The sequence below is a fragment of the Xenia sp. Carnegie-2017 genome, unplaced genomic scaffold (genome assembly GCF_021976095.1).
Source record: "Xenia sp. Carnegie-2017 unplaced genomic scaffold, XeniaSp_v1 HiC_scaffold_13, whole genome shotgun sequence".
NCBI classification, from domain to species: Eukaryota; Metazoa; Cnidaria; class Anthozoa; order Malacalcyonacea; family Xeniidae; genus Xenia; species Xenia sp. Carnegie-2017.
Genome location: NW_025813436.1, coordinates 8,904,737 through 8,921,656, shown reverse-complemented (window position 1 = coordinate 8,921,656; position 16,920 = coordinate 8,904,737). Strand labels below are relative to the sequence as shown.

The 16,920-nt window shown below is 34.0% G+C and overlaps 1 protein-coding gene across 1 annotated transcript; it reads right to left on the bottom strand.

The window, feature by feature from the left end:
• Nucleotides 1–275: 275 nt before the first annotated feature.
• On the bottom strand, nt 276–16,634 carry LOC124433489 (ankyrin-3-like). The gene is given in 36 exon segments (XM_046983267.1): nt 276–1,021; nt 1,092–1,371; nt 1,437–1,579; nt 1,643–1,914; nt 2,272–2,468; nt 2,830–3,110; nt 5,082–5,278; nt 5,490–5,707; nt 5,772–5,897; nt 6,075–6,396; nt 6,463–6,562; nt 6,703–6,837; nt 6,910–7,107; nt 7,508–7,606; nt 7,751–7,849; nt 8,977–9,075; nt 9,146–9,244; nt 9,308–9,406; nt 9,566–9,664; nt 10,013–10,111; nt 10,212–10,310; nt 10,484–10,582; nt 10,650–10,748; nt 10,867–10,965; nt 11,161–11,207; nt 11,210–11,258; nt 11,354–11,452; nt 11,538–11,639; nt 11,993–12,091; nt 12,238–12,336; nt 12,407–12,487; nt 13,132–13,227; nt 13,351–13,449; nt 13,686–13,784; nt 13,857–13,952; nt 16,440–16,634. Coding segments are annotated over 36 exon segments (4,722 nt in total). The 5' UTR covers nt 16,467–16,634; the 3' UTR covers nt 276–850.
• Between the last annotated feature and the right edge of the window lie 286 nt (nt 16,635–16,920).

Genomic DNA, 16,920 nt, shown 5'->3' with positions numbered 1-16,920 from the left:
GAGTTTATTCAATTGCTCCTACCTTTGTCGAGACCATTTGATAAGATCTTCAAGACGTCAACATTATTAACATAAATTGGACTCTGAACGAAATATGGACATCTGTAAAATTGATTTCAATACATACACGAATCAGGTTATGATTAAAGTAGCTTAATGCCAATTGAAAGACAAGAGAATAATAAACAGTGATCCATGTGGGAGACATAAACACCAGAAGCAAAATAAAATGTCTTGATTGTACGTGTAAGATGAAGAATGCAAAACAGCAAATGTTGTTTGCGCAAATTTCATAGATTTCTTCGAATTTTTACAAAGAAACAGATAACAATATTATGAATGTAATAGCTAACTGAACAATTTTACGTTTTAAAGCATGGAACACGATCACCCCATCAGTGCCTGAAGGTATTATATTTCTCGCCCACAGGAGACTCCTTGTTTGACAGTTAATTACAACTGTACAAAAGATCAAAGGTAATATCCTACGGAAATACGTTTAGGGCACGCCAATGTTTAAAATGATAAAATTAAATCTAGTTATTTTCACTAATTATATTCCATATTCAATAAATTAAAAACTACATACGTAATAATTATTTAAATAACTTTCTCGTTTACAAGATTCCTGTTCAACCCGATTTTATCGACTACATTGTGAATCAAGGGAAATTTCATATAACTTGTAGAACAAACTACTTGTTTCATCATTTTCGATACTTGTTGATTAAGTATTGAAAGAATTGTTCTATATAACTTACGTCAACATGTTGTACTTTCTAAGCCCAGTGCATCTTGAAAACTTACAAGACAGTGGATAGACAAAAAAGTTCAAACCCACACAAAAACTTTAATCTATTTCCGTCTCAGTGTTGTTTGTAACATTGTCTTGGAAAAATCTCATTATTTCCTCGTCATTCGAGAACATTCCTTCGATGATATTTTTGCTCTTTTCATCATCGTTTCCTTCACGGTCAGCATTGCTTGTGGAGTCTTTTAGAAAGCTCGAGTATCTTTTTTCCTACAGGTTATTGTAATTGAGAAAAAAGAATTGAAAAATGACAGTATAAAACATCAAAAGAAGAACTTACCTCAACAGATTTTTCACACGACGAATCAATTAAAATATCGTTGTTGCCTTCAACATGTCCGTTCGTGTGTTTTGTATCACCATTTCGATGAATTTCCGTCACCAAGAGCCTATCGTGAGTTCCATAACTTGAGTTGGTTAAATGCTTAAAGTTCTTCAATATATCTTCACGACCAATAGCCTGTAACACAGATTCTAGTTTTTCCAAACTAGCATCAGGTCCCTGCTCATCTCTCCATATTTGAACAACTTCGAAAGCCGAAGCCTCGTAATTATGACCACTATATAAAACGTTAAAATTAAACAAAAATAACATAGAAATGTTCTACAGCAATGTCTAACTAACTTTAAATCTAAGATATCCTGGAGTTTGCCACCATTAAGTCCAATTTTTTCTCCAAAAGAATTCCAATCTTCATTTAGTTGCTTGGCGATCAATTGGAGCAAGTTGTCGGAGATTTTCTGCAACTCCGTGTCACGTCCAATTGTCTAAAGAAAATCTCCAGGCATAAAATAAATACGCACATAAGAGCGACGAATATATAAACTTACATCGGTAGATAAATCAATATCTAATGCACTTGCAACATGGATTTTTCCTTGTTGGTCTCGTATTGGATTCAAAATAACCAGGAGTTTCATTTTCATTTGTTGATTCGAGTCAATAACGCGAGCGATGAAAGGTAAACGGTTTTCGCGAAAAGCAAAGAAGTTCATCTGTAAGTTACAATCAGCATCAACCTCCACGTTTCCCTGGCAGTTGAAGAAAATTGTCTGACCGTTGTTGATTTCAATATTGCGACTACATGCAACCTCCGTGAAACCTTGAAATATAACAAAGAATGTCAATGCTGAATATCGACGCTAATGGCTAGAATATTTTCATCTTCTTTTCAATTTTTAAGAAACCATGTAACTATGTAGCTCATATATCCCAGTCAAGTAAAGCTATATATACGTATATGCTTCGAAAGAATATGGATAGTTTTAACATCAGCTGACAATTTTATAAAGTATTACTTTTTCACACATAACTGCTTATGAAAAAAAGTACCTTTCCAAAACAGATACAATAATAAATACTTTAAACTTTGAACAAGTCGCCTTGCAAATCGTTTATGGATACATTCTGATTTCAAACAATTAGATATGATTTACTACAATATAAAGCGAAAGCAAACCTGTTTGGGTTTCTAAAGTCTTGTCGACTTTGTCGTCCGTCATACAAAAAACACGAAATTTTGCCATAGTTGTGTTGGACGAAATCTTTGCAAATACGACGAACTTTGCCATATAAGGAACCCTGTTCAGTTTCTTACACATCAAACGCGTATCATTTACCACATTTGCTTCATTGTATGAGTCAATGAGACAGTATCTACACAAATGGAAAGAAACATTGTGATTAAGTTAGGTCTTACGGTGGAGATCCAGTAAGGATTATCCTTTTTAATTTGCTGATATTAAAACAATGATCAACAAGAAACTATCAAAATTTGAACTAAATAACTCTTTTACGGCCAGTGAAGATCAACTTCAATTTATCAACCGCTAAATAGCTAGTTATACCAACAATAAAAAGTACTTTCTAAGATGTTTATAAAAGAGAAAACCTCAGTTGAACTGATCTTAATTAATAGTGGATAACTATAAACTTCACTTTGTAAAGGATTTTTTGTTCATCCATGTTGACATTATAAAAACCTACATTATGAACATTTTAACTGGTCATCTCTTACTTCCCCATTTCCTCCGTGGTGAATGTTGCGTAGCCGTTCATAATTTTCAAAGGAGTCGATAACGTCACATCTTGCCACTCGTATCCAGGCTTTCCAGCTGGCTGCATTAACAAATGCTGTTCGGGTGCTTCTTCGTATTCACGTCGTAACGTGTAGGTAGGTGTCGGAAATGAGATCGTAAGAGGACGTGAAATTACAACGTCACTAGGACTCAACTTTAAGATGGGGCTGATCGCCGCACCTTCTTGTTGATCGTTAAAGTTCTCATCCACCGGCTTAACCTAAATATACAAAAATATATTGTCCATTTTTACATTCTTTCAATTAAAATACATTTTTAACCAGAAGTCCAGGGATAGTGTATAGCACCGAATTTCACTCGTAGTTTGAATCAACAACTTTATACATTTATTACATTGAACCCCATTTCATTTTGAATGATGATCATGAGGAGATCATCCATGGGAAAAGAAAAAAAATTCAAGAATTAACCTACTATGAACAAACAACCGTTAGTAGTCTTGTAGTCGTCGGTTTACAAGTAAACGATATTTTTAACGGTGTAATGTTTCTGGTTGTGTATTGCCTTCTACTTTGCTTTTACGCATGGTGAAGTACGCCAGTCAGGTTAACAAGTTAAAAATACAATTGTTAAAACAAGCTGACTTTCAATATCGACTAGCATTGAATTCGCTAAGTTCACAAGTTCACAAAATTACAATGCATCTTTGCACTAAAATAATTTATGCCATTTTAATATAATTTTAATAAAAAAAAGAAAATTGTAAGTTTCTTTTGGAAACTCGTTATGAAAGTAAGCTGAAATAAACATTGAGTAAACATTAAATTAATAATTTATTAAAATAATATACCACTGTTCAACTTACTTTCCGACGGTAAACACACGTCTCAAAAATACGAGATCAAATTACGAAATTCGAAAAATCGAAAGGTCAGGCATAGTATTGATGAGTTTGATATGCATTTGTCAAAATAAGCTTAAGAAGACAAAGAGGGTGCAAAAAATATATATGATTGAAAATTTGCTAAGCGCACATACAAGCATCAATTTCAGAGCTTGCTCTGTCACGTATTAATGGAGAATTAATCTTAGCATGCGTAGTCAACTGCACCAACTCTCCAAGTTCGTGGTCATGGCAGCGACCAACTGTATGTACTAGTACCAATTATGGAGTAATTAGCTCGCTCAGTCACAAATTTTTAAATTAATCATCTGCGCACGCGCAGTCTGCTTGAGCATGCACAGTCGACTTGACCAGCTGCACAAGTTCATAGTCACGTCATCGACCAATTGCATCTACTAGCGCCAATTTTGAAGTAAATATCATGTTTAGTAACAATTAATGGAGAAATCATCTGCGCATGCGCTTGAGCATGCGCAGTCCACTCCACTCGATTGTTCATAGTCATGGCAACGACTAACTATATGTACTTGCACTACTTTCGTGGCAATTAGCTCACTTAGTCGCAAATTATCAAAGAAATCATCTGGGCACGCGCAGTAGTGACTTTAATTATACCACAACTTTCACAAGCCTTTGAATTTGTGTATATATATATAAAGCTAAAACTACATATAGTAGATGTCAACTAGCAGTGGAAGCTGGGTGCGATATGTATGCAGTGGCTTAGGGGTCAAGACGTTTCGGGTCGCGACCGCACTCTCCCTGCGTACCCCGAGCAAAGCCTATCGCAGGTGATCTCGGGGTCTGATGGGCGGAACCTTGCTATTGCATCTCCCAAGTAGGATAGCGTGGAGGGGCCGAAATCTCCTACCGAAACGTTAACATGCGGCGTTCTAGTGCCTTAAGATTAACAAGGTATCGGGAAGCATGGCCCGAAATCGGGGTTTTTTGCTTTCATATTTTATCTTTTTGTTTACAATAGTTCTTCTCATAAAATGGCTTATTTAATGGTTTATTCAATTATCTTCTTTTGACACTGTGCCTTTTCCTGACACTTATAATTTAAGACAACCTTAAACATGTTTTGTACAATTTTTACTGGTTCTTATCGTTCTGTTATGCCTTCTGACTTTATAGATAATCGTTCTGAATAACTAGAATCAGATTCACAAATGCCCTAAACTTGAAAGCATCTCCTAACCATTTTATTACCACTACATACACATTACTATGTCCGACCATTTGATTGTCCAAATTTTGTAATTTGTTCTCGTATTTTTGACACATGTGTCTACCGTCAGAAACGTGGATTACTAGGATACTAACCTGCATATTAATTACTGTTCCAGGTCTGATGGCTCCTTCAGGGATACTAACACTACAGTGTTGTACAACATGGGATTTGATCACTTCACTTTTACTTCCTGTCACGAAAGTCTCTTTCTTTAGACGAGATATGACTGCCATCCTTCCGGGAAATTGAGTAAGAGATATCTTCACATGTTGCGTCTCATAACTGACATCTTGATATTAAACATTCAAACACACAAACAAACATATTAGTGGACAAACAGGAGGTCCTATTAAAAACCTTCCAACATCCTAACTTCCATTCTATTTTACAATTATTAAAATAAGTGAATAAAACGGATACATAATACAGATCAAAAGACAAATTAATAACTTTGGCAAGGCTTTGTAAACTAATAAGAGCATGAAACAAAACACAAATACCTGATTGGTTTTTTACTGCTAAATCTTTCCAGGTCTGCCCACCGTCAAAAGAAATTATGACAAGTAGCTCTCGTTCACCGTTCCGTAGACTCGCAAAATGAGGTATCTCGATGGACACAGGTTTCATAAACTTTACCTCACAGGGTCCTAAGCTAATCATACGGCATGCCATACCTTCACTCTCATCAATTGTCGGCATTGATGTAGGTTTCACAGATCTAAAATCAAGTCAAGTAGAGAAGATCTTCATTTTATCGTTGTTTTATCTTATACAAAACTTACTTTAAAAGACGGCATGTAATTCGCGTGGGCATTCGGCAACTTTGCGGAGGAAACGTCATCTTTATTCCAGTTTCTTGGCTTCTCATCACGCAACCTCGGGCATCAACCATGAAACTTACGAGGAATCTAAATCACGCAAATGCATCCTTATTCAATTTTCTACATTATAAAAATCAACAACAACAATTTGATCTTTGTAATCCTTACAAACATTTTAATGTAACATAAATACTCACCACCTGATACAGGTAGATCAAAATATTTCCCCTCCCCCTGATACAGGTGGCTCAAAATAATACTCACCCCCCTGATACAGGTGGATCACGAATGATATTATCAGCAGGAAGTTTATCCAATTCTGAAGCTTCAAAACTGAAACTTGGTGCAGACTGAGTTGAAACAACCACATCATCTTCAAAGAGTTGGGATTGTAAACGATCGTCGACCGATTTAAAGGGACTCAATGGGGAAGAGATGCCACGGACGTTTTCGTGATACGAGGAATCTGGTGTACTGCGAGCTGAATGGTCTTTACTGTGAGTTTCTGTTATGCTTTCTCGCATTCCCCCAACATCTGGCATAAAGGATCGCAGATAATCTTCATCGTTGAACTGAGAACGATTCTCTATAAACAAAACATTTGTCAGTTATCATTTCATATTACATCCATCGTCAGGAAGTTTAAATATACCATATTCATAATCATCTTCTTCTAAAGTTCCAGTTCCCTCACTTGAGCCATCGTCATATAGCTCCTCAGGTAACTGTGATGAAGTGATTTGATGACCAGTCTACAACACAAAATTCGTAATAAACAAGAAGACATTCAAAACGAAAATAAACTTAAACGTTATCGTTAGCATGCAAAAATAATTTGATACATATAAAATGATAACTCAACATTGAAATGTGTTGGATAATCTAATCCTACCTCAACTGTCGGTAAAACAGTCGTAGATACACGTGTTGTGGTCACTTTGATCAATGTTTCAATAATATGTGTCCATTCTACCGTGGTGATAATCTTACTAAGATACTGAGCGATGTACAATGCAGTGAATCCATCCTATATAATTTAATATGAAATTCTACTGTATATTTACAAGACCATGTATGTCACGATCATGTCAACAGTTACCTTGGTTACAGCATCAGGAGGAGCATCGTAACGTAGCAACAGTTCTATAATTTTTATGTGTCCTTGCTGAGCAGCAAAATGAAGAGGCATGTATCCTTGAGTGGTGATGACAGCAACATTTGCGTTATGTTCCAATAACAAATGAGCAATCTCATAATGTCCACAATAACATGCAATATGTAAAGGGGTAAAACCACTCTAGAAATGAATATGTTATGGTATAATTTGTTTTATATTCAGAGAATAAAATATTTCGAATAAAATATTTGATGTGTTAGTGTCAATGTTTACAATGACGCATTACGAACCAAAATGAAATTCAGACGTTGGTCCTAGTTATAAAAGACATTGGTAATGCATGCATTATTGGCATTGGTGATCATTGACGTTGCATGAACAAAATCTAAATTCCATTTTTTATTGCGTAAATAAATAACGTAAAGGTTGATGGTATTTTTATCATACTTGAAAAACTGAAAAACTTTTTCCATTAACATAAAGAATTAACACTGGAGACTTCATCGACTGCCACAACAATGTTAACTATATGTTCTCAGTAATTTGTGTGATATCTGCTGATATCTTATGGCAATTTTACCTTAGTTTGAACATTGATTTCTGCGTCGTATTTCAGGACAAGTTTTGCCACGTCAACTTTGTTGTATCTTGCACAGACATGTAAGGGTGTTAAACCATTCTGAGAAACACATTATGTCATTTTTAATAGCTAAACATAATTTGTTAACATTATGTACATGAAAGATTATCTCTCCTCTATATCATGTAACTATAAAAAGAAAACATGTTCATTTCAACATATTATACTATTATACATACTTACTTTTGTTTTAACATCAGGACTCGCCCCATGCTCCAGTAACAAGGACACCGCAGTTACGTGTCCTTCCTTAGCAGCCAAATGCAACGGGCTGACACCCGACTACAAAAAATATTAGAAATATGAATCTATTTGATCACAAGAAGACTTGCAGTCATAACAAATGCTAGTCATCATATGGACAAATGAACGAAATATTTCAACAATAAACCAATACTATACGAGTAGCCATCAAATCGTTTTTATATCTACATATTGGTAAAGTTCAACCAAACTCCCACACATTCTTGTTGCTTAACACACACCTTAAGCGATAATGAACCCATTTTGTCAGTTTTTACCACTCACAAAGCAATTTTTATGTCAATTGAAAGACAACTTAAAAGCGTGTATAAGCAGATGTTTTTAGCTGGCAATATTGGGTAATTGCGAAAAAAAACATATGGACAAGGGAGACTATGAAAAACATCAAAGGACAACAGCCAATGAAATTTTATTTTTTAATGGAATGATTTTTAAGGAATATCAAATCAACAGCAAAGATTTTATAATAAATTATTTTTGAGTTATTTGGTGCTAGCCAATGAACATTATGAGCTGATGAAAAATACATGCATCAACGTTACGTTAAGCAAGACATACAGACCGAATATCTTTCAATTATTATGAATGTCTTATAAATGTTTGTGAAAATTCTCAAAAGCTGCATACAAGAAGATCACATTTTATATACTAGATTTAAAATTCCATTATTAACAAGAAGACATACTAAGCAAAGTCATCACACAAACACACAAAATAGGTCAATTTTCTGTGCTGTGCATGTTAAAATATAGGTAATAGGGCAAGTAAAAGTATTTTTATTAGCTTTGAGTCATTCAAAATTTATTTTGTGAGAAGAACTTGTGTGGGAAAAAAATTAAGAATCAAAATGTCGTTTGATCCATGTCTCCCGATACGCTGGGAGAGTGGCAGGGAGGGTGCCGTGCATTGAGAGAACCCCAAAGCCACTGTGACAAATACTTTTTTTCACTGCAAGGACCCAGTGTCCACTGCTAGTTGACATTTTCTCAACATACATTTTTGTTCGTATATATTCAGTATAATTTACGCATGTACAATAATTGTGGGATAATTCAAACACGTTATCGCGTATGTTATTGCAAAATATCGTGTGGTCTTGTTTACTGTCACACGTCTCCTAACTATCTTCTTAACGAACAACTCACCTTAGTCTTTGTGTCAGGTTCTACTCCGTAATCCAAAAGCGTCGCGGCAACATCGTTTTGATTTCGTAAAGAAGCAATATGAAGGGGTGTGTATCCATTCTGAGAAATATAAAAATATTTCCAATGGATTGTAAATAACAGCAAGACTGTGGTGAATTAGGTTGTATACCTTCGTTATGGCATATTTTGATGCATTTTTATTGAGGAGAAGAACAGCGACTTTAACATGATCATAATGACAAGCAACATGTAAAGGAGTCATACCATGCTAGAACAAAATCAAACAACTTTTAATAAGATTTGCATCCTCATGAAATGAACCTAATCTTACCTTTCCAGGAGGATCAGGAGATGGATAATGAGGGAGAAGCAGTTCTACAGTTTTTACGTGACCATGTCTCGCAGCTTCATGCAATGGAGTAAAGCCTTTCTACATAAAAAACAAACAAACAGATGAATGGCTGTAATCTCTTGGCTGTAAACTATCCTTTCCGAATGTGAAGAAGAAGGGTTTTTGGGTATGACTTAAAGTAAACTACGAAAGCATCATTGAATTTGTTTATCTTTTTCTGAACAAGACAATTCTTACTTGATTCAGTTCGAACAAAGGAGGTTTATGCTCAAATAAAGCCTCAAGTATTTTGTTGTAACCGTTTCTTGCAGCAAGATGAAGAGGCGTACACTTTGTCTAAGAAAGATTTCATTCATTATGAAACGACAGTCAAAAGTAAGAAGATAAACCATAAATTTCTATTGCGTTATTTAATATTGAGTGTCAGAAGTTGACAATTGGTAAATTTATAATACAAAATATTTTAAATTAAATGAAGATATGATCTTCGCACTTTGCTGGACAATTTAAGCAATTGTCACCTGAATTTTTCAGGTTCATGAGACAATTGCTTAAATTGTCCAGCAAAGTGCGAAGATCATATCTTCATTTAATTTCAAACACCGCACTGCATATAACATTCTTCATACAAAATATTTTACAAATTTTGCCTGTAGCTTAAACATAAACATCAACTATACTTACTCTGTCAAGATATTCAACTGATGCCCCGTGATCCAAAAGCAATCTCACCATTTCAACGTTGTCTGACTTTACAGCAATATGCAAGGCAGTTTCTCTTGACTGAGAAAAATTACTGGTGCATTAAGTTGTAAAAAGACTAGTTTTTTTACAAGAAAAAATAAACAGAGCGGTTACAAATAACACTTTAACCTAAATATACCTGAGTTTTTGAGTCAACAGCAGCCCCATTGCGAAGTAAAAGACGAACAATGTTTATATTGCGTATTCTACAAGCAATGTGCAATACTGTCTCGCCTCTCTATATAACAAAAACAAATTTACTTAACACTAAACTGACATGAAGGTAAGGTAATTAGAGACATATGCGGGTAGTCATGAATAGCATAAACAAAAGAGCAAAATGTGAGATAGTAAAGAATCTGATTGATAAATCTCTGCAATATGCACACACGTGAACTGGCATTACTATACCATGTTGGTGACGTCGGGTGAACCGCCGTTTTGAAGCAACATCACAACCACTGAAACGTTCCCATAATACGCAGCGACATGCATTGGTGTTTGACCACCCTATGAGAAAGAAAAACTCATAAATCAATATATATGTAAATAGTTTTGTTAAAAATTTCTATTTTACCTCGTTCACAGCATTGATATTAGCTCCGTACTTAAGCAAAAGATGAATAACAGGTTCATGATTCTTTTTACAAGCAATATGGAGCGCTGTAAATCCGTTCTATGATAAAAAAGAAAATTTGTCAAGAAATACATAAAAGAGAGGATGAGTACAAACATGATGCCAAAAGAAACGAGTTGATTGGTGAATAACACAATAAAACATCTTAACGTTGTACCCTAGCTCTGGAATCCGTGTGTACTCCTTTACTAAGTAGAGCCTCCATCGCCTCAACATGACCGTAATGTGCAGCGATGTGAATTGGACATAAACTGTCCTTAAAAAGGGAATAAAAATGGATAATAACAAAAAGTTGAACAATTTTTATGTAGAGAACATTTCTACTACATAGATGTAACATTTACAACTCACAACAGCAGTGAGAACATTTCTACTACATAGATGTAACATTTACAACTCACAACAGCAGAGAGAACATTTCTACAACATAGATGTAACATATACAACTCACAACAGCTATAGCATTTAAAGGAGCACCATGATCAATAAGGATGTGATGGTTTTTGAATGATTGCCCTGGACAGCCATATGAAGAGGTGTTAGACCATTCTAAACATAAATAATACATTAATTATTCCCGATGCCTGACCATTAGTTGCATTAGAATCCATTATATATATATGAGCATGATAATAGAATCAAACCTTAGTTCGTGCAGAAATAGTCGCATTGTCAGCAATTAAACTCTCAACAATAGTTGTGTGTCCTTCACGTGATGCACAATGCAATGATGTTAATCCATCCTGAATAATACATAGTTAAATTTCAAATAATTATTTGTCTTGATAAAAAAATGATATTGTTTATCTTCTCGTGTAAATATCATACTCTGTTTGGTTTATCTGGTTTTGCACCCCATTGAAGTAAAACTGTTGCTATATTTGTATGACCAAACTTTGCTGCAGCATGCAATGGTGTTATGGCATACGTCTAAAGAAAATACATTCAAATTAAATAAAAAATCAGCCATTCAGACATCGAATTATGTTGAATAAACAAACATGAAGTGGCCAGGAACGTCTTGAATGAAAATATTTGTCTTTCAAATAAAGAAAGTTGTGATATGTAAGATACATGTTTGAAAAAGATAAGTTTTCCACAAGTGAATTCTCTTACTTAAATAGTACGATTTTTCCACAAGAAGTTGAGGCGTAGAAAGGTTATAAAAAAGTACATAAATGTTCCATTGCATACCTTAGTTAGAGCATCAATGTTTGCACCACTATTTATCAAGAGAACCGCGGCAAGGTTATAAAAAAGTACACAAATGTTCCATTGTATACCTTAGTTAGAGCATCGATGTTTGCACCATTATTTATCAAGAGAACCGCGGCATTAGCACTGTTATACTTGGCAGCAATGTGTAGAGGCGTAAACCCGTTCTACAAAAAATTTAACATTGATTTAAACGTTGAAAAGCAATAAAAAAAACAACACGAAACTAAACGGAACAAAGCAAAATTCTAGTCTCAAGAAATTCTGTGAAACTGATACGATAGTGTTAACATTTCCGATATCATTTTCTTACCGGAGCTGTTACATCAACGGAATGGCCTTTTTGTATAAGAAATTTGATTGGCTTTGTCAAATCCTTTTTTGCTGCACCATGTAAGGCATGGAAACCTTTCTGTTGAGGAATAAAGTTATTCTCCATAAAATATATAATCACAATCGTCATTAATTTATATTAAACGTACTCTTTTTTCACTTGTTAATAAAGCAATTACGACAGCCTCGTGATCTTGTTGCACAGCCACATCCAACGCCGTGAAACCATCCTTAATTGAACATGGTAAAAATAAAGTAACAATGTTGTAGTTATCCACTTAACGTTTCCAACTTTCAATTTGATAAAGAGTAATAAAATGGAGGTTAGAAGTGGGACAGAGTAAAACACTACCTGAGGCTGTTACATGAATGACAAGAACATGATCGGTCAGTGATGGTATGGTAGGTACTTACGTCAGTGATGGTATGGTAGATACTTACGTCAGTGATGGTATGGTAGATACTTACGTCAGTGATGGTATGGTAGGTACTTAAGTCAGTGATGGTATGGTAGGTACTTAAGTCAGTGATGGTATGGTAGGTACTTACGTCAGCGATTGTATGGTAGGTACTTAAGTCAGTGATGGTATGGTAGATACTTAGGTCAGTGATGGTATGGTAGGTACTTAAGTCAGTGATGGTATGGTAGGTACTTAAGTCAGTGATGGTATGGTAGATACTTAGGTCAGTGATGGTATGGTAGGTACTTAAGTCAGTGATGGTATGGTAGGTACTTACGTCAGTGATGGTATAGTAGATACTTACGTCAGTGATGGTATGGTAGGTACTTAATTCAGTGATGGTATGGTAGATACTTACGTCAGTGATGGTATGGTAGGTACCTATATGAATGATGTTAAGATAGGTACTTCACCTCAGTCGAAGCATGCAAGTTTGCGCCATGAGAAAGAAATTTAACAGCGTCAACGTGGCACTCTTGAGATGCCATGTATAAAGGGGTGAAACCATTCTAAACGAAAAACGAAAGCTGGTTAAGTGGAGACGATTTGGTGGGAGAGCAAATAAATTTAGAGGATGGAAAATACTTCAGTAAAAAAGAAAATCTGGAGAAAATACACTTCATAAAATGTACCTGTGCTTTAATGTTGACATCCGCTCCGTTTGTTATTAAAAGCTCAACGACTTTCGTCTGACCGGCCAAACAAGCAATATGTAAAGGAGCATTGCCTTTCTAAAAAACAGGAAATGTCAAACAACATTCAATTTTAAGTCAATCAACACGCAATGACAAAAAATTATCGTCTAATATGTTTTATACGTATGCTACTAAAGAGATTCTTCAAAACACTAAACTAGAACTTATAAAACTGAAGTATTCAACAACTTCAAATAAACTTTTCCTTTTAAAAGTGAAATAGAAAAAATTCATTAATAAAACAAATCCAAACACAGCTAAGTATTTTGAACCTTTGTCTTAGAATTAACGTCAGCTCCGTGATTAATCAGTTCTTGAACGACATCGGTAAAACCTTCTTTAGAAGCCAAATGGAGGGAGTTTAAACCAGTCTAAAATGATACATATATATCTATTTTATTAAATTAAACTGAAAAACAGTATGAAAGAAATCTTCAACTTACATAGTTAGTTACGTTAATGTCAACATTTTCATCCAGGTAATTCTTCACTTTTTCTAAGTTTCCAGCTTTAGAAGCTCGTAATAAACCAATCTCTTCCTATCAGTAAAATATGAAAGACATATAATTTGTGTGAAATGTAGTTCTCATTTTGTCTTCTAAAATCATTAGATTATCTAAACCGCGCAAAGTACGTAAGATGCAACAACAGAAATGATCTGAACCTTGAAAATTGAGAAATGACATTTTGAAATATTCTCAATCAAATGAAAAAATTATTTACTAACCATAGGATTATGGTAAAAAGCCCACAAAGATATCACAAGTATGTTTAATTTTTCACGTGTGCATCTATTACTAGTAATAATGCTCAACTTCATTAATTTCCAACATACATAGGCAAACCTTAGTCCACTGACATGCTGTGTCTTCATAAGACATTTTAATACAAATTAATATCTTTGATACATTTCATGGACGTGGATGAGCAAATACTGAAATGCACGAGTTTAAGTTTCTCCAAAGACTTATAAATATTTTAGCACACAAATTTATGATCAGTTCTCCCAAAACAACTACCACAAAAATTGCCTCAAACATGAAAGCACAAAATAATTTGTAACACAATTGTCGAACAGCCAGAATATCTAGGAGATTTTTTAAACAACGCTATAAAGACATATTTAGTAGTGTAACTTTCATTTGCACATTCTTTCAAATTATAACACAAAAGAACACTAAATTAATGAAATTTGCAATGCAATGTCTTCTGTAATGTTTTCATAAATAATTAACAAATTTTGTCTAGTTTAGGCAAAAAATGGCATATAAATGGAAAATTCTTGACAATTTAAAAGAAGCATATCAAGATGCAATTTAAATATGATCTTTGATAGAAAACAGTTCAAACACATTGTAGAAAGTACTTTGCTTTAAAAATCCAGCAAAATCAACAAAGTGCTTTTGACAAGCCCTTAGAAAAAGCAATAATATGAGAGATGGGTCATTTTTTATATTCCTAAAAAAGCAAAATTAGAAAGTACATTAAAGATTTTCTATTTTTAACACCACCGCACCCCACCCTACCCTTCGTACTAAGGTCATAAATAATAAAACCAATTTCTGGTCAATTACATGGTTTTGGAGAAGCATAATTTGAACAAAACGATCTAAATGACACGAAGCAATAAACTTATGAAATACCTTGTAAGTAATATACTATTATAGTTTATTATTTTGTCAAAAATGTCTTAACAATATTTGGTTAAATGTGTACATTGTATGAATATTTAAGACAGTAAAAAGTCGTATATGATTTAAAAAATTAAAAATGTTTACTGTGTTAGCAGTAGCTTGTGCAAACCAAAGAGATGTTTGGGTAAACTTGATAGCATATCAGTACAAAGTACAAAGTTTGCACCTGCTAGCAAGTTTCTTGAATGTCTCCAAGGCAAACCCATCATTGTATTGTTGTTATTTTATAAACAACAATAGCCCCCTGTAGTTTATAAGCTTGATCCATTGGTCATAAGACAGTCATATAGGAAGTTACAAAAATACCTGAGACTAAAGAGTGTTTAAGTCCTTTCAAAAACAAAATTATTATAGCCCAAGAAAAAATTAACTAACACAGATGGCAGAGCAAACACTTCAGATGTAAAAAGTCAACTTCTAGAAAACAAACAGCATTTTTTCAAAATATTCATACAATGTACAGTACATTCTGGGAAATTTCATAATTCGTCAATTAAATACTTGAGTTCAATAGTATGCCATTATTATACTTTTGCACATTGTTATGTATTTTTTCACATAGAAACACGCCCTGCTCTTAGATATGTTTAAATAATGGATGAGTACTTCAAACATCAATAAATTCGCCATCAAACACTTGAAACTTCTTTAACCGTCGCTGTTTTGGCTTTCTATTTAAATTTCTATTATATTGCTCATGTTATAATATTGCCTTAGAAACGGAATCTGCTTAAATCAAAAACCAAATTACCAAGTATCGTCTTCTTAACTAAAAGAAGATCTGCAGATTAATTACTTTAAAATTTCTAGTTAGAACTGAATTCACGACAAGTAAGACATCTCTCAATATAGGATCAACTTTATGCAAGGACGCTTTTCTTCACAATACACAAATTCGAATGAAGATTTTCTCCAAATTTCTATTATAAATCAGGCATTTACACATAAATTCAATTTAACAAAGCAGAGTTTACAATGCAAAACAAATTTAAGGGAATTTTTAGCATAAGTGAAAGGCAAACTCATATATCAAGGATCAGATGATTTTATAAACTAAAAACTACCAACAAAATTATGCAAAGCGGGTAAAATAAACTCCAAATTTTTCTGATGTCAAATCGGCATTTAAAAATTTATATCCAAACGCATTAACGATTCAGGGCATGGCAATTCCATATATATCTATCTACTTTGCAGAAAGTAAAGCTAAGATTGAGTTGTAAACAGGACGGCAAGATGCACATAAACACGACTAAAAACATTAGACCCCATTTTGAAGCAGTCATTGAATTCAATAAATTGATGTAAACAAAAAATTACAACTCGACTTACTTGAGAGATTTCTTCACTTTTAATCATGATGAAACAGCATACAAATTTTAAATATACATCTAAGATACCTCTTGTCTTAGAGAAACGACAAATAATATTCAGAAGCCCTAAATACAAGCCATTTCACGAATGTAATAGAAAATATTATTAATGAATTACTTCGACCAACAAAAGCGCGGCGCAAGACTATGTCTGACACGTTGAATATTCCGGGGGGAGGGGGGTAAGGAGAACATTTCATATAAAGCAAAACGCAATGACATAAAATTAAGTCCACTTCACTTGTCAAAAAATGTGAATGTAATCTGATATTTGATTAGAATGTTTCTTATTTTACAAAAAGTTTCTGTCATCACTTTCTGATTGCATCTAAAACTAATTTGCTATTGATTTCAATGGATGCCAAATCTGTTTATTGAAGACTGTTTATACATGAATACAAATTGATATTGTATCAACAGAAATTTGAAATACAATGTCA